Source organism: Thermobia domestica, chromosome 11, assembly GCF_964235325.1.
Source record: "Thermobia domestica chromosome 11, izTheDome1.hap1.1, whole genome shotgun sequence".
Taxonomy (NCBI): Eukaryota; Metazoa; Arthropoda; class Insecta; order Zygentoma; family Lepismatidae; genus Thermobia; species Thermobia domestica.
The window spans coordinates 18,868,932-18,888,192 of record NC_137464.1 but is presented as its reverse complement, the minus strand read 5'-3'; the positions used below and the strand labels follow the sequence as shown (position 1 = coordinate 18,888,192).

The 19,261-nt window shown below is 35.4% G+C and overlaps 1 protein-coding gene across 1 annotated transcript in view; it reads right to left on the bottom strand.

Annotated features, from left to right (window-relative positions):
- pic (DNA damage-binding protein pic) overlaps window positions 1-11,064 on the bottom strand; it is a 60,141-nt gene extending 49,077 nt beyond the window's left edge. Inside the window, exons 1-4 of the mRNA XM_081730166.1 lie at window positions 10,829-11,064; window positions 4,951-5,099; window positions 2,091-2,353; window positions 332-470 (exon numbers count right to left, since the gene is read on the bottom strand). Coding sequence (XP_081586292.1) covers window positions 332-470; window positions 2,091-2,353; window positions 4,951-5,099; window positions 10,829-10,889 — 612 coding nt within the window. The 5' untranslated portion in view covers window positions 10,890-11,064. The remainder of the gene's footprint in view (window positions 1-331; window positions 471-2,090; window positions 2,354-4,950; window positions 5,100-10,828) is intronic.
- Window positions 11,065-19,261: the final 8,197 nt, after the last annotated feature.

The following is a 19,261-nucleotide window of genomic DNA, read 5'->3' as shown; positions in this document are numbered from 1 at the left end:
TCATCTTCACAGAAATATTAAAATTACACGTACTTATACCTGAAATCGTAATGATAACGTAGTATCGAAATATTGCAAAGTGAAAGCAACGAACGAATTAACAAATAATAAATAAATTAATTAGTGAAATGACGAACTCAAATCACAGACAATGCATATTATTAAGATACAATGGTAATCTTAACTGTAATGCAGTATAATACAATAATTAACAGTATTTTTTACTCTGCATGGAAGATCATTACTAAAACAATCACTCTAATCACAAAGAATAAGCTAACTTCACAAACTTAGATCGAGAAACTAATCCAAAAACTTTAAATGTATTTACTTTAACGAATTCCTTATCTCGAAGAGAGATTTCATGCGTTTTCACATGGCGACCATTCTGATCCTGATATATAAGAATTATTGTTGGGTTTGGACAACCATATAAAAACTCCAAATCTTGTACTTGTAACTCTTCCATCCTGTAATAGTAATAATCATAAATAATATAAAATGTTAGCAACAATTAGTGAAAAGAAATTGACTATTTCTATAATTATTTTCAATGCAAGAAGTAGCGCTATATTACTAAATTGGTTGATTAAAAGAGAACTGGGACGTCAGCATAGTAGCCATTCGTCTTCGTCATGATAAACACAACTAACCAAGGCGGTATACCAGCATGGAGAGGCAAAACTGGGTAAAAAGTAATAACTTATTTATTTAAGTTTAATGTTCCTTTTCAGCGCTGAGGTTATATGAGACGTAGACCTACAATCTAAGGTGAAATCCGAACCACTGTAATGAATTCAAAACTCTCCCATCGGGAGTCGAACCCGGAACTATAAAAGGCTCGCGTTATTCACTAGACCATCGGGACAGGAGTGGAAAGGAGGGCTGCAAAGCAATGAGATATGACAGCGATGAATAAAATTAATTATGCAACATACTATGCCGTTACAGCTGTTAGGATTACTGTAATTTATTTCAGTTATTAAACAGTATGTTATATGTTAGGCTCAGCTAAATAGAATTAATTTACTTGTCAGCACCTTTTATACTGACTGAATGCTGGAAAGAAGGGCCACAAAATGAATGTCAGTTTTGTACTTTTTAATACTGAAAGGTAGTTGGAAATAATAGTAGAACATTACGAAATCTGACTGAATCATAGAAATAAAGTGGTCAAAGAATTAAAATTCTCTCTCAAGTTCTTAATATATAAACCAAATATATAGTTTGTTTCTATGAATTATATATTTAACTATTCTTATTGAATACCAGAAATATCTAGTTTTTTCTGTGGGATTGAGAAAGAAATGAAAATGTTGCACTAGATTCTTAGATCCGGAATTCAGAACGATTCCTTCAGACGAATAACATTTAATTTAACCAATCAGGGAAACCATTCTTATAAGTCTTACTAGCATATCAATATGCTGTTCTTATGTAATCATGGTATCAAGCTCTGAGATAGCTAGTTCTTTTGTACTGTACAGCTCAAAGATAATGATGAATATGTGCAATGTATGTATATGAGAGAAATATTTAAGTAATTTGGCGTCTGCAACAAAATATTATTTTTTTTTATCATTATCGGTACAATTTAGAGAAAATTCAGGCAATCATTCGCTGAGTAAAATATATCACATTTAAGTTATGTATTATTTTGTTCGTTACTCATTTGATTTAGATACTCTCTTCAAGTATTTCGTACTGACAACTACTGTGTAATACACTATCTAGGCTATGTCATATAAAATTGCATAACCATTTCAAGTGGCAACCCAAGAAAAGGAACGGGCTCCTAAAACCTGAGGAAACGAATCTAAAAATATAAAAACTAAAGTATTCTTTGCAAAACGTATTTCTAAATGTATTTCTCATAAGTTGAATAGTCTTTGGTGCACGTGATTGCTAGAGTCATTTTCAGAGGAGTCATAATCTCCATCACCCTACAACAGATACAGATCTTAAACTAAAAGAAATAAACCTTAATATAAACCAATTTTATGTATAGATGAGACATAAGACTTAACCAATGAGCAACAGGAAGTCAATTTATGTACACACGAATAAGGTATTGTAAACGATTCCCTCACCTTATACTTGATGCTTTCAGTTCACAGTTATCCTTTTCCAAAGGAATAATTTTAAACAAGCCATCGTACAGACGCAGACCAATCACTCTGGCTTCTGGATCAATCACTGCCAAGATTCCGGTTTCGGATGGTTTGCCAATGCGATCAGCTACATTCCCATGAGCCTTAGTAATTATCTCCAAGTTTTCTCCTTCTCCAACGCATTCCAAAATCATTGCATTGTACCGAGACGTAACAATAAATAAGAGATCCTTTTTCTCATGCTACAACAGAAAAGATTATTATTAGAGAAACCCGCATTATCTTTTATTTTATTCTACTTATTTGTTTATTTTGATAATTGTGCCTTGTTTTTTTTAACATAAATAATGGAGCACAAATATTATCCTAAATACTTGCTTTTCTATTTGTTAATATTTTATACTAGTACATTACAGTTTTATTCATACCAATATATTAAATACTAGTTATTAAAATCATAAATTAAGTTTGTAAGACAGTATTAAGTTAAAGTTTGAGAAAGAAGTTATACAAATATACACTACAATTATAAGAAAGCAATGCTTCAGAATGACATTATAGCCATCTAAGTCTCTCCGTCTCTTCATCTGTACCGCCATGAAGAAGTTGGTTAATTGAAGTCTTAGGTAAACTTCTATGAGACACTACCTTTAAAAATTCAAAACTCAATTGAGCGTAGAAAAGCAGATGATGAATTCCTCCAACTCAAAATGTACACTAACCATGAAATCGTTATACATTACCTAACAAACAACATTATAGTGCTGTTTCTCACAGAACTGCAGTTGCATTTCTAAATTTTTAATTTTAAAACTTTAGTATACGTAAGAAAACAATTTTCTTATGCAATTTAGAATTCAACGTTATCTGTCGATCAACAGTTAATATTAAACAAACACCGTTCAAGAACTTCAAATTTGTTAAATCAATTTGCAGTATCATATGTGGATTAGCACATTCTTATTACTGTATTTTATACATATTTTAGAGTCACATTTTAATTCATCCTAAGCTGCTTAAAAACAAAAAGACGAGGTTAACCTCCTTCTTGTAATGAGTTTTAAGCATAATTTTTGTTTGTTTATACGACTTTCAGCAGGGTTAGTTTTATAGAAAGAGTGAGGAAATGGTAGTTAATCTATACATATGAAAAGATCAGACTTCTCTTAGGATTTCCTTTTTCTCATTCCAGTGTGTTAGGCACCAAAAAAGTTCTGTGCGATTTCAACGTAGATCAGTGCACGCGTTTCCTACAATTTTCGTTTCCAAGTATTTAAGAAGGAAAGGAAGCAAAATACCATGTCTCCCTTTCTAGTCTGCAGCCACAGCTGAACGAGCATATTAATAAGAGAAGGTCAACAGTGAGTACCCTCAAGAGTTAATGGGGCCTGTTTATGTTTTACAGACCAGTAACAAAAATATATGCCAGACATTTGGTAAATAAGCTGTCTGTAACGGTTGTTTAAGAAAAATACACGAAACAGATGCAGAACGTCCACAAGCCATAAATCAGGCAGCTACTGAAGCTCATAATGGCTAATCATGTGAAGTGTTGGAAGAAATATTCAACAGCCATTCGCCACCATCTTAACTCGCTTGGAGACGGGTTCCATATAAATTGCCTGTGGCTTAGATAGGGAATAGGCAAGTACTTACAATCCTTAGTTGTCTTATCAGAAAGATCCGCTTCTGAACAGAGCACTGACATGTGATAAGAAGTCGGAGTAGTCAGCATTGGTTGAAATCAAATTAACCCACTTCCGAACAATCAAAAATCTCACTTTATTAACAGGTTTTGTTCTTGTATTGGATTGCCTGAGCAGATAATCGTGTATTACGAACTGCTGCCATTCTGACAAGACGATCAATGCAACTGTGTACTCGCACTAATTAGAATACGTGCATGAAAAATTGCAAACCAAAAAGCCAAACCCCGTGAATTACAAAGGTGCTTTCTGCTACAGAACAACGCGAATCATATGTTGGTAAAGTCATTTGTAACACCATTATCTAGTTGGGTGAGGACGCACTCATGGATCTCCCAAATTTTTCAGACAATATACTATCGGACTACCAATTGTCTCATTAGTTAGACAACCATCTGAACAACTATTTTTTATCTGGGATCCTGAAAATGTATATGAAAACAAAAAGTTTCAGGGCATCCCTGGTCCCCCTCTATCAAGGTATCATCATCTGTCATGGTTCCAAACCCCAGACAAGGTGAAGTGGTGGCTTCGCACATTAGATGGCACCTTTGATTCAGATTCCGCTGCGTTCTGCAACTGTGCGATCTATAGTCTGCCAAAGCACTGGAGACAGTTTATTGTTGTTGATGACAGTCATTTGTGAGTTTTCAAGCACGTCTTACTTTATGTTGTCCCTTTTCTTCTTGTACTGTCAAAACCAAGGCTTCCCAAGTATGTCTTACTTGATACTCTTGCCTTTCTTTTTATACAGTGAAAACCCAAGATTTTGCAGGTACGTCTTACTTCATGCTGTTCCTTTTCTTCTGTACAGTCAAAACCAAGGTTTCCCCAAGTGTGTCTTTCTTCATGCTGCAACCTTTCTTTTTGCACAGTCAAAACAAGTTTCCCTAGTGCGTCTTACTTCGTGTTGTTGCCTTTCTATTTCGGTACAGTCAAAACCCAATGTTTTCCAGGCACGCTTTACTTCACACTGTCCATTTTCTTTTAGTACAGTCAAAACCCGATAAAACCTTTTTAAGTGCCTAAAACTTCGGGTACCACCTTACTTAACTTTACTAATAATGTATCGTACTTCGTAAAACAATTGTTATTACCTACAATGCAAGCTGCTCACATAAACTTCAACTTACCGGTGGTCTGAAAAACTTCATAACAGACACTTTGCCATACAACCCCACTTCTTTTAATGGTCGAAGGCCTTCAGGTGTAACCAAATATATTTCCAGGCGAGTGTTTTTTGCCAATATAAGATTCAGATCACTGGGCGATGTAAAATTTCCTTAAAATAAATATAATTTCTTCTATTAAAAGTAAAAAAAAATTATCATTACAGCAAAATTAACTGAAAATTTACTTAATAATGTGCCTGATTAACTGAAAAATTACCACACACATTTAAAATCGTAATACAGCAAAAACAAAGAGCTAAGAACAGTTTCGAAACCTAAAATGCCAGTTTGTCTATATTCAGCATCGACGCAATGAAGGAAGTAAACTTACAATTTCATGTGGGATTCAAACTACGTGTACGTCCGCTGTGGATCAAACTCAATAACGACAAATGGAAATTTCATATTTAAAAAGGATAAAAAGAATAGGATACTAAACTATCGGAAAGACAGGAAGAAAATAAAAATGCATTAGTTATCAGAAGTCGACGACCCAACCCTAATTTACCTGTAAAGAATCACGTCCATCAATGCAATACAAAACAATAACTGGCAAACATTACATCTTATTTTAGTACCACTTCTTTATCTGAAGCACTGGTCTCCAACCTGGTTTACCTGGCATTTCTGCCCTGAACTTGAACTTGCTATCCATCATCAATGAAAGGGAAGTTCCGTTGTTTTGGTCCTGAGTTTATGCGATCTCCTACATCCAGAATTTTAAAGCATTATATCGTTCTTGGCCTACTATACACCCGCCAGCAGCAACTCCAATTATAATTAATTTCTCAATTGGCTATCTCCCATTATTTCTATTACTTTAAGATGACCGTTAGATCTCGGCAATCTTAGTCTCCAATGTCCCGCTGAACCCTGTTACCCCCCTTCGGAAACCTTATTGGTTGGATGCCAACCGACGCAGTTTATGTCCTTATCTGTTTTAACCTGGAAACCGTATAGTTCTACCCGTACTAATTAGCTCTCACAGCAACATAATTATTGACATATTACACTATTAATAAAACATGTATCCATACTTTCCTTAAAACAAAATATATTATATATACAGTATATTTATTAGATCATCGCTGAATAACTTTCGCTCCTTTTCCATAGGAGGCACCCCGTCACAGACAGTGAGAACTATAAACAAATATTCGAGAATTCTTTAAATCGAATGCAAGAGAGACGCCATTTTATGTCCCCAAATTTCCTATCAAACTCTCATACTCCTCTTCTACATGAGCGGAAAGGGACCGTCTCATGTATTGTTACTCATAAATAAAAAAGGGGGAGGTAGTGTGGAGACAGCATAGTAGCAGAGGGATACGGCACCAAAGCTGCTATCCCACATCTTGATTCTCACGCTCTAAAATAAAGACAAACTCTTTCAACTTAGTACTTAATTTATACTCTCACTGATTGTATTTATTTTCTTCATTGGAGCCCCCTCGTGGATGTACGGTTAATGTAAGTTAAACGCTGAGGTTCGAGTTGGGAATTCACGTGGCTCGGATCCCTCACTAAGCAACAGGTAGTGTCACACAGCCTTGTGTGTTGACCATACGTTTAACTCCAAAAACGAACTTCTTTTCTTCATCGTCTATCCTTCGAAATAGAATAGCGCAGTAATAAAACGAGAGATTTAAGAGATTACTAAACTTTTTCTTCTGTCAAAAAGCACCATATGTATATTTAATATTTGAAGTGAGTCCCTGACCACATGTGTCGGTGAGATTTATTGCGTATGGTTTAATGAGGATATCGCGAAAGCAATAAGGTTATCGCAAAAGAAATAAAATTTCCCAATTTTATCAAATTGTAAAAGTTAAAGTGAATGAGGTGGTGAACACCTACATTGAATGTGTAACACGAGAAAAATAGAATCTAATTGAATGAGCTTTTAGACATATATATAAAGGTGAATGATAGTGCAGTGAGGACAAAAATCATATCATCTTAAGATTGAAAGCAAAAGGGTGCATGTTAGGCATTCAATTTTCAAAACTATCCATCCACCCACAAGAAGAAAATTGCCCTTAGAGCAGGGATGCAAATGAGCAACAAATATTTACTAGCCCAAGAAAAAAAAAAAGCTTCTAGCTCACATCTCACAATAGAAATCATTTACTTACCTTTGGTATAATATTAAATACTCGCCCGCACCGATGAACCGCTCGCCCCGCGCGAGCGGTTATTTGCATCCCTGCCTTAGAGCCTACTTCAACAACAGCAGCAGGAACAACAATAACTTCCGAAACAGAGTAAATATGGAAAGTCCAAAAATTCAGAAGAACAGTCTACACGTTCAAGAAGTATACCAAATCCAAACAAAAACTACAACTAAATTAGTCATATGATCAAAGTTCTACCAAATTAACCAGCAAAGTAGCAACTATTTGTCGACTGTTATTTTGTAGGATACCTTCACAAGCCGATATTCACAGGTACGCTATTAAAGAAACTCTTCATTTAAAAAGGAAATAGAACACTTACAAAACTGACCACTATCTTTTGATGTTACAGGTATAGACGACAAAGAACATCCAGCACTACTGTGAACGAAGAAAGTAAATTCATATCAAAACATTTTACCTTGTATCACAAAGTGCTTGAGTTAGTCGTTGAAGAAAAGTTAAATTTGAAGCACTACATCTACCACATAGAAAGCTGAATACTGGTGTCAAAGGAAATACAGTTGTTCTCGATGACTAACATTTTTGGAATAGTACTACCATGATTATTGCGGACTCTATGGATGTGAATACTGAAGCAAGGAAATTGTCATTCAGTTAGAAAGACTGTTTGCTCAAAAGAAACTGAAAGAACCATAATTCATTTGTCGTCAACGCTATGTTCTTCTCGATTTCTTTTAAGTTTAACGTTCCATGATTACGCCCTTTACGCCATAGCAAACTGAGGATTGATGAATGTGAATGATCATGAAATTATTTTTTTCCGGCAAAAGTTCGTTAGCCTCTATCCTGCTACAATAGATAAAATATAAAAAGTTTACCTGAAGTGAAACAAAGATGATTTAATTATATATCTGAAAGAAAATCTCCAAAATTAGAAGTAGAAAAAAATGGCATTTAGAAACTCCCCCAAATCCACTGATGTCTTGGGAACCGGCACTGTAACTTGTAGTTAGCCATTGTGAACAACCTTGTTTACGAGTACGCCCACCGTCGCTGACGTGCCTTCTTCCTGCGGATGCAACTTCCCTCTACCGCTCGAGCCCCCTGCTGCGATCTTACCCTGGCTCGGTTAGTTAGCATTCGTGCTCTTCAGTGGCCACGTAGCACAAGTTGGTTCGTGTTTTATGCACTAGATTTTATGTCATGCGTCCACACATTATGACTAGTCACAGCTACAAGTAATGAACTACAATTAATACCAAATGAATGAGAAATATTACCAAGTGTTTTGGGGGAGGAACTACATAATCCTCCCAACTTCCAAAAATATAATTTACCAACATTTTAAAACTGAAACAACCAACTGCAACTCATGCACATTACGAATAAAATAATTCATATGCTAAGTTAGAAAATAACTCACAATATTATGACATCCCTCTACAATGAATGCTAAAAGCAAAACTACATGTTGACCACATCCCGAGACCGAGTAGCTTACACAGACAATAACACACCATACACATCGCAGAGCATTACAACACCAACCAATCACAATGCTTAAAACAATGAAACACGACAGAAGTGTACTAACACCAACTCACCCTCAACCAAGACAAAACACACTATTTTGAAGTATGTGTAAACCCGGAGGCAAAACTTTTCCTGGAGAGTGACAGAAATAAAATGGATGAACACTGAACTAACCTTTATATTAAAATACTGGGTATTATTCAGTTTCTCTCTAAAATCACTTGGTAATGGCTCTGGTTTACTTACGAGTGATTACGGTTCACTATTTGTAATCGTGACGAGTATAGTACAGTGTGGACTTATGGTATAAAAAGTACAGTGCATAAAACACGAACCAACTTGTGTTAGGTGGCTACTGAAAAGCACGAATTCTGGCTAATCGAGTAAGGGCAAGAGCGCAGTAGGGAGTCCCAAGCGTAAGCGAGAGGTTACGTCCGCAGAGAGAAGGTGCGTCAGTGATGGTGGGTAACGAATAAACGAGATTGTTTTCAGCGGCTCACTCTAAATCACAGTACTGGCGGTCCATGTTCCGTTAAGGGGGTCCAAAAGTACAATGGACCCCCTTAAGCTAAGCTAAGCTAACCTAACATAAGCTAACCTGACCTAACTTAACCTAACCCAACTTAATATAACGTTATATTATGTAATCAAACGAAAATCAATAGAAAGAAGTGGTGTCAAAGGCACTGGACCCCCTTAACGGAACATTGACCGTACTGGCTCTGGAACCGTCGATTGGTTTGAAGGACATACTAAATGCCATCCTTGCGAAGTGTGTATTCAGTGAAGAAAGAAAGCAAGAAATAAAAAAATAATAATAAAAAAAAAACTTTCACAAATAAGGGGAGCAAATGAAACAATAGACATTGATAAGAAGGCAACCTATAGTTTAGACATTGATGTGGGCCCAGTCTAGTCTTCCTATCTCCCCAGCAGAACTGAATAACAAAAACATTACTATTATATGTTTAACAACTTCAACGTAAACACCACCGTCACCACGCTTTCATAAAAATCCGCCTCAGAATATCAACTAAACCGAACTCTTAGTTCCTTTGAAACATACCTTTTAAGCTAGTACTGAATTTTAACTATAAATTACTGAATTGTGGTACTCTTAATCTTAACTAATACTTATAAAACGGTGCTGGTTAAGTTCAGGCACACCACATTTTGCAAAATTTACAGGTAAAATTTAATACTCCGCATAGAAAGATATGTTTATACGGAACAAATTATTGCGGGTGAAAGAATTAAATACTAAGTCCAGTTGTATTTCAGGTTTACAAGTGTACGGTTACCAGTGTAAAATCATTACGAGTGCTTTACGATCGTCAAAATAAAGGAGTGAATACAAAAAAATGACTGTATTAGATACTATCGCCAGAGTATTTCTGCACAAAATACAAAAGATGTATTTTGTGTTCACAAATGCTGCGAAACTAGTGTGAAACAAATACAAGCGCTAATGAAATCGTATCATTACGAAAACCAACGTGTTTTCACTACCCCTGCTTTGGCGTATACTCACCAACACTGACGCGGGGCAAGGATCTAAAACACAGGTCCCCCTTCTCATTTAGCTGTAATAAAGACAGAAAGCAACGTGCCCTGCAGGGTTCAAACCCGCCTTCAATCGCTCACGCTCGCTCGACAATACTACTTAAATATTAAATTATGCTATAGAACGAAGCGAACCTAGGTACTAATCTAAATAGAGGAACCTGTGTTCTAGAGCCTTCCCCTGACGCGCCTCCTTCTATCGGACGCACCCCCGCGTAATCGTATGAACACACCAGTTTCGCACTACTCTGTTGGATAAAATTTGTGCTCTTTAGTGGCCGCTTATCATAGGCAGTTTCCTTTTGCACTGTAATTTTTATCATACTGTATTTATACGCAAATCACAGAAGAATTGTTAACTTTCAGCAAAAATTTCTGACGGCATCTTTAAATTTCACCAATGTCAAGTGGGATATTGTCATGTCACGTAGTGTAAATCTCTACAAGGTAATTAGAGGTAAAATTATAAAGTTTTCAACAATTATTTCGCGTGATGTGCCTAATCCTAACCTGTACATTTAAAATATTTTGTTACATCAATCAATTCAACGACAGGAATTAACACATACATGATCCAATATGATAAACAAAATTGTGAACTTTACCAGTAACGCAAGCGGTTACCGCAGTAGGTTTATGAGCGGTAACAACGTAGTGGTGAGCCATGTTTTGTTTCCTACTGATACACACAGTAGAAGTTCACCAAAACATACAATCACTGAATTATTTCAGAAAATACTTTTTCTAAATCTATGTAACTGGGCATGCATGTATTACTATCACACACACGCCAATTTATTGCGCCTTCGATACTTTCTTCTTTTCTTTTATTCAGTTAAGAATATAAATATACTTTAATTCTTCTTCTTCTTTAAAAATCACAATTTAAGTTTCCTTGGAATCCGGAGGTGTACAATTCGGTGCAATAATCTCAATCAATTTGGTGCGTTAACCCTTACCGCACGGGAGTAGAAATTCTGGGCCTTATGCAGAGTCGTCCTGAAGGATGATTAGTACCATACTAAAGAGTTCGACTAACATTTGTTTCCTGCAGTAGTCAGGATTTTAGTATGACTCTTAATCATACGTCAAAACGACTCTGCATAAGGCGGTCTTAGATTATTTTAATAAAACTGGTTTTTCCATACTAGGCCTACATGAAACATGTATAGAACACTTTTATGAAAAAATTGCATGAGTACATCGCAGGTTCTAAGAAAATGGATCCGCACAATTGTGAAGCGCCATAAAAATTTTGGTGCAAAATATCTGAAGCCAATACTTTGTACACATAAAAATTGATTTGATATCGGGCCAGGAAAATATTGGAGAGGGTAAATCCTCTTAGCAGGAAGGGTGTACATAACATTAAAGAATTATCCTAAAATTACAGTAAATTTAAGTATTTTTATCATGCTATATTTGATGAAAAGGCTCGAGAAGAATCTAGTACTTCTGTCGATCATATTAATTACAAAACGAGAAACAAAGCCTAACCCTTACGATTGTGCTACTTATATTTTTTTCTAAATTACATACCATAGAACAAACGATTTTACTACATTGTTAAAATATTACAATTCTGTAGATATTTAAGTCTCAAAATACACTGACATCAAATATTGAAACAACAAAGAAGCTAAAAAATAAAATATTTACTTTTACGAGCCATGTCGCCTTCAGTTCAGCTGAATGAAACTCTTCAAAATCCACATGGTTTGCTAAATTACAACGAAGATACAAATTAAATTCGTAATACGGAACTCCCTCAATCGACCGAAGCCGTAATCAGCGTGAAAAATGTAAAATTCTCGCTTGTATAGTACAGTCGGAAAAGGTTAAAAAAAATTGCATTCATCCTTAAATCATACACATAGGGCTTATCCCATCGCAGTTTTCGTCAATATAACACAAAATTTATTTGCGATAATAGGGATAACAGTTATAACAGGAAATTCAGATTTATTGAACGAGTCAACACAAAATTTCATTGCGCATATATATGTCATTGCTTGCATATTTGTCTTCCAAAGTGAGATAACACATTACTAACGTAAATTTCTGAAATATGTTTATTCCTTACAACTTGGAACTTCTATCATTGCTCATCATGAGTTAGCAGATTGACTTCAGATAATTCACTTCATTTCAATCATTTCGTATACTAATGTATGTTTGATGGATACATTATGAGCAAATCCGTACTTAAGAGATTAGGGTTTCATTAATGTTTTTCCTGCAGTTTTACTATACGGATCCACAATATAAATAATAGTAGGAGGAGTAGAAGTAGGAGTAGCAGTAGCAGTAGCAACCGCTTAGAAACCCCGCAGGGGTTCGTTGGGTTGTATTCTCGACATAAAATGGGTAAATTAAAGATTTCCTCATTTTTTTTCGTACGTTTTACAATCTGTGGATCCGTATACTAAAAGTACATAATTTTTTTCTATTTAGATACGCAAGTCATGAGTAAGAACAGCATTTTTAGATTATATAGATTATTTATTGTCTAATAAAATATTATGAATTATTTGTTCTGTAATTTTTACAAATACGTGATTCTGTACAGTAAATTTGCACCTAATATGAGTTTCCACTATTGTTTTTTTATTATTATTATTTCAATTTGCAAGAACAGCGTTTGAAATGAAGCCATATTAACAAAGTAAAAAGACTTTGAAAAGTCCTTGAAGCTCCACTCACTATAAAGGCCCCGTGCCATATGTTTGAGAAAATGACGTAAGTTGTGCCGAAGAGTTTATCACAATTCTAAGAGATTATTTGGGTATAGAGGGAATTGGATTTCTTTTATTAGTTTGAGAGTATATTGTAAGATTGGATGTATAATAATTTGTTTTCTACCACCTACGTTAAAGAAAAATCACTCTTGGAGTAACAATTCTAATTCACCCATAGACCCTAAGAGAATTGGGTGAATTTGATGGAGCATACTATATTCTCCTAATCTTACGATTATAAAGACATGTTTAAATTCTGTTACTATGCTAATTATATTCTATTTAATTATTTCGTATGCAAATTGTGAAGATATCGAATTAGATTTATTACGAATGATGTGTTGACAAGTTAGCTTTCGGCTACAGCTTATTTATATTGGTATCTGCTTTAGATTCTTACTTCGTGAAAAAAAAATCATAAAGACCACAACAACTACTAGTGTGTATTACTAATTTACATTATGCATAAAGTGCACAGGACACTCCACTTTCACTCTTCAACCACAGACGTGTTTTAAGTTAGAAATCTATGTACATTTTATATCGCAAATTCTCGGGAAATTAGCCTAATTCACGAATAAAAAAAAAAACTTTTAAATACCTATTACCACATTTGAGATTCGAAAGAATTAAAGGAAATTTAATTTTTAGTTTTATGTTGCATGATTATGCCGTGCGAGCTAAAAGAAACAGTGGCGATGAGAATGAATGAAGAAAGTGGAAAGAAACGACAGAGCACCAAGAAAACCTAAGTCAACAGCGGCCCCCTCTCTAACAGCACAATTACATAGCGGCATATGTCTATCATGTTCCCTCAGGTACACGGGAGTGTGTCCAGTATGTGCCTTATGTACCTCTGAGAGAGAAATTAAATGGATGGCAAGTGATAGTTACGGTCTATGTCCGCTCCTAGGCACATGCCTGACATATATCTGGGAACGTGCCTAGCATGTTCTAGGTATGGTTCCCATGCCGTAGGCGTCAATGAACCACAAAATTACTCCCGCACAAAATATGTTAAAACGCCTATATGCGTAATGTGTTTACATTAAGGTGCGTCTAAAAACACTTTAACAAGCAAAAAAATGTACCCCAGGGTGGACGCGAACCACCAACCTTTGGATTACTAGCCGCGCTCTTCCGACTTGGCCACGGAGACTATGAAGAGAACGTCGCTTGTAGAGGGATAAATTGTTGAGGTCTTTTGAATTTGGTTAATCAGAGTGGTCCTTTAACCGCGCATATTCGACAATAACCGTTTGGGATCAGATAAAATCTACTCGCCATGTAATTTTATAACAAAATGACAAGTGTCTATTTACTTTATTTCATGGTTCTTCCATATTCACTTTCAAATGATCGGCGACAATTGCCATCTAATAAAGTTGATGTGTTTGTTCTTTCTAATACATAATCGCTTAGGAAAAGAAGCAACAAATGCATCAAATGTGGGAGATGAATTTAGAATATTTAAATGCGCATGCCTAGCATATCTTGTGCTGTTATGGTATCTGAAGTATTGAAGTATGTAAGTAGTAATGGGGTTACTTTGCCGAACTTTTGGGCCCCTGGGTCCCTGCCCCAGGACCCATGGTCCCTGGCCCGGGGTCAAGGACCTAGGGGTACATAGGACCACCCCGTCTAAATTTTGGCAGGGGTACCATGGCCCACCCCCTAAATTTTGGCAGGGGTACATAGGACCACCACCCTTAAATTTTGGAAATTGCCAAATCTAAAAATTTGGTATGGTAGGGTAGGACCATAGTATGTACCTCTATCAGTATTGGGGGTCTATGTCGTTCCCTTTCATGGGTAAAAAATTGCCAAAAAGTCAAATTTCGGAGGTTTTTGACCTAATTTATCCCCTTGGATGAGGTGTTATTACCCTATATGGTTATATGGACGTATACAGGGGTCCATTCCCTTTCATAAGACATGGGTATATTAATGCACCCCTTGAAAAATTTTGGAGGGGTACCTTGGCCCACCCCTTAAATTTTGGAAATTGCCAAATCTAAAAATTTGGTATGGTAGCCTAGGACCACAGTATGTACCTCTATCAGTATTGGGGGTCTATGTCGTTCCCTTTTATGGGTAAAAAATTGCCAAAAATTCAAATTTCGGAGGTTTTAGACCTAATTTATCCCCTTGGATGAGGTGTTATTACCTTATATAGTTATATGGTCATGTATAGGGGTTCATTCCCTTTCATAAGACATGGGTATATTGGTGCACCCCTTGAAAAATTTGGGAGGGGTACCTTGGCCCACCCCTTCAATTTTGGAAATTGCCCAATTTCAACATTGGGTATTATAGTATAGGACCCTAATATGTATTATGATAAATTTGGGTGGTCCACCTCATTTCCTTTTAGGGTTACATAGGACCACCCCCCTTAAATTTTGGAAATTGCCAAATCTAAAAATTTGGTATGGTAGCCTAGGACCACAGTATGTACCTCTATCAGTATTGGGGGTCAATGTCGTTCCCTTTCATGGGTAAAAAATTGCCAAAAATTCACATTTCGGAGGTTTTTGACCTAATTTATCCCCTTGAATGAGGTGTTATTACCCTATATAGTTATATGAGCGTATACAGGGGTCCATTACCTTTCATAAGACATGGGTATATTAATGCACCCATTGAAAAATTTGGGAGGGGTACCTTGGCCCACCCCTTAAATTTTGGAAATTGCCCAATTTAAACATTTGGTATTATAGTATAGGACCCAAATATGTATTATGATAAATTTGGATGGTCCACCTCGTTCCCTTTTAGGGGTACCAAATTGCCAAAATATAAACGTAAGCAATACGTAGTACCACGTGTTTGGTTTTAACCTAATTTATCCCCTTGGATGAGGTGTTATTACCCTATATGGTTATATGGGCGTATACAGGGGTCCATTACCTTTCATAAGACATGGGTATATTAATGCACCCCTTTAAAAATTTGGGAGGGGTACCTTGGCCCACCCCTTCATTTTTAGAAATTGCCCAATTTAAACATTTGGTATTATAGTATAGGACGCTAATATGGATCACTATAAATTTGGGTGGTCCACCTCGTTCCCTTTTAGGGGTACAAAATTGCCAAATTTTAGTACAACCACGTGTTTGGTTTTAACCTAATTTATCTCCTTGGATGAGGTCCTATTACCTTATATGGTTATATGGTCATGTATAGGTGTTCATTCCCTATCATAAGACATAGGTACATTGGTGCACCCCTTTAAATTTTTAGGAGGGGGTACCCTGGCCCACCCCTTCAATTTCAGAAATTCTCCAATTTAAGCATTTGGTATTATAGTACAGGACCTCATTATGTATCATGATAAATTTGGATGGTCCATCTCGTTCCCTTTCATGGGTACGAAATTGCCAAATTTAGGTACAACCACGTGTTTGGTTTTTGATTTAATTTATTCCCTTGGATGAGGTCCTATTACCTTATATGGTTATATGGTCATGTATAGGGGTCCATTTCCTATCATAAGACATAGGTACATTTTGCACCCCCGGGAGGGGTACAATGGCCCACCCCTTTAATTTTGGAAATTGTTCAATTTAAACATTTGGTATTACAGTATAGGACCCTAATATGGATCACTATAAATTTGGATGGTCCACCTCGTTCCCTTTTTAGGGGTACAAAATTGCCAAAATATAAACGTAAGCAATACGTTGTACCACGTGTTTGGTTTTTGACCTAATTTATCTCCTTGGATGAGGTCCTATTACCTTATATGGTTATATTGTAATGTATAGGTGTTCATTTCCTATCATAAGACATAGGTACATTGGTGCATCCCTTTCAATTTTAGGAGAGGTACGTACCTTGGCCCGCCCCTTAAATTTTGGAATTTTTTTGATTTAAGCATTCGGTATTATAGTACAGGACCTTAATATGTATTATGATAAATTTGGATGGTCCACATCGTCCACTTTCATGGGTACGAAATTGCCAAAATATAAACGTAAGCAATACGTTGTACCACGTGTTTGACATTTTGACCCAATTTATCTCTTGGATGAGGTCCTATTACCTTATATGTTTATATGGTTATGTATAGGGGTCTATTCCCTATCATAAGACATAGGTACATTTGTGCACCCCTTTAAAATTTGTTAGGGGTACCTTGGCCCATCCCTTAAATTTTAGAAATTGCTCATTTTATATATTTGGTATTATAGTACTGGACCCTAACATGTATTATGATAAATTTGGGTGGTTTACCTCGTTTCTCTTTCATGGGTACATGTTATATGGGTATGTACAGAGGTTTATTACCTTTATATGTTTATGTTCCCTTTTAAATTTGGGGAATTATCAAATAACAAAATTCGGTAAACCTTTTTCTAGGACCCATTGGTGTTCCTCTTATGGCCAAATATTCAAAATTTAAAGGTTATTGACCGGCTTTATTATTGAATAAGTACAGGATTTATTACTTTTTCATAACACACAGGTGTATTTGTGTACCAATCTTAAATTTTGGGAGGGGTACATTTCTTATTGTCATATCAATAATTGGTAATTGGATGGTATCTCATTCATTGGGTAAATCATTGTGAAATATGAGTATGATCACGTAATCAGTTATTGACCTATGATGGAATTAGGAGTCCAGGACATTGGAACATTGAAACTTTGTAGGATAATTTGAGAATTGCGTTATTGGTTTTGGTTATTCCCGCCAAATATAAACGTAAGCAAGACGTTGTACCACGTGATTGTCCTTGATGAGGTAGTGTACAGGGATTCATTTCCTTTGTTGTGGTACTTCTTAAGTTTGAGTACACACACACTTCTAGAAAACAGTTGGTTCTACTCAGGTAAACAATTGACGGACATTATTGACATTATTGAACATATAATGATATGATTAACTCTAAGACTTAGGTATATCAAGAGAAGTATTCTTTAAATTTGGGAATGGTGATAAACAGAATTTTAACATAAGGTGCGAAATTTGAAACAATACATTGAACTTTAGTCACAGCTCATAGTCTAAGATCATTGGTGGTGCTTGATTTGAAATCTGATAGCTAACCTTATTGAATCTTATGACTCATAGACGAAAGGCAATACATGCTACAACACTGGCAAAGTTATTGTTAATGCAATTTGATTGGTTGATCACTATCTTTCCTGCAATCTGATTGGTTGATCACTATCTTTCGTGCAATCTGATTGGTTGATGATTTTCAAATCTTTGCTGTATTCAGTTTTAAGTTTTGTTTAACATTTAAAAATCTTGGTTTCGTTCAACATTTTGCACTCACTGATAAATATCAAAACCGTTTATTTGTTAATCGAATAGTTAAAAACCGGATAAAGTTTGACGGTTAACCGTGAAACGTAAAATTTTTTTAGTTTGAAATTTTTTTGCTTGAAATTTTTGGTTTGAAAATTTTTTCGTTTCCAAATTTTTTTGTTTCAAAATTTTGTTTGAGATTTTTCGTTTGAAATTTTTTGTTTGAAAATTTTTGTTCGAAAATTTTGTTTAAAATTTTTTGTTTAAATTTTTTTGTTTAAAATTTTTCGTTTCCAAATTTTTTGTTTCAAAATTTTGTTTGAAATTTTTTTCGCTTCAAAATTTTGTTTGAATTTTTTTTGGGGGTTTGAAATTTTTTGTTTGAATTTTTTTTCGTTTCAAAATTTTGTTTCAAAGATTTTTGTTTGAAATTTTTGTTTCAAAGTTTGAGTTGACATTTTTAAAAGTTTGTGCATTTATTAGTAAAGAACCGGAACTGTTTAGAACAAAAACCTTTGACAACATTGTGGTGCAATAGTACACGTCAGAACCTGGGGTTGTACTTGAAATGAAAAAACACAATTCATTGAAATGGATCATTTTATTACACTCCACATACATCCATACCAGATAGTGGTTCTGGATATTGTCGATACAATGTATTTTGAACTTCTTGCACTAGTTTGTCTTTAGCATATAATTTTAATTCCAGTTGAAGTCTTTTAAGGTCTAATGCAATATCAATTGGTGGAAACTCAATGTCCATTTGATCACAAATAAACTGTTTATCAATACAGGTATGCACTAGCCGGAACTGTTTAGAACAAAAACATCTGGCAACGTTGTGGTGCAATAGTACACGTCAGAACATGATAATGCAACGTCATCAGTTTTGCATCATATATAAGTATCGTTCGAGTTAGTATTCATGATAACGTCATCATGGCTACTTGTCTGCAGTTTCTAAACACACGTGATGTGATGAAATCATTTACCAAGATTACTGATTTACAACAGAATGTACCTTATAGAATCTTAGCTAG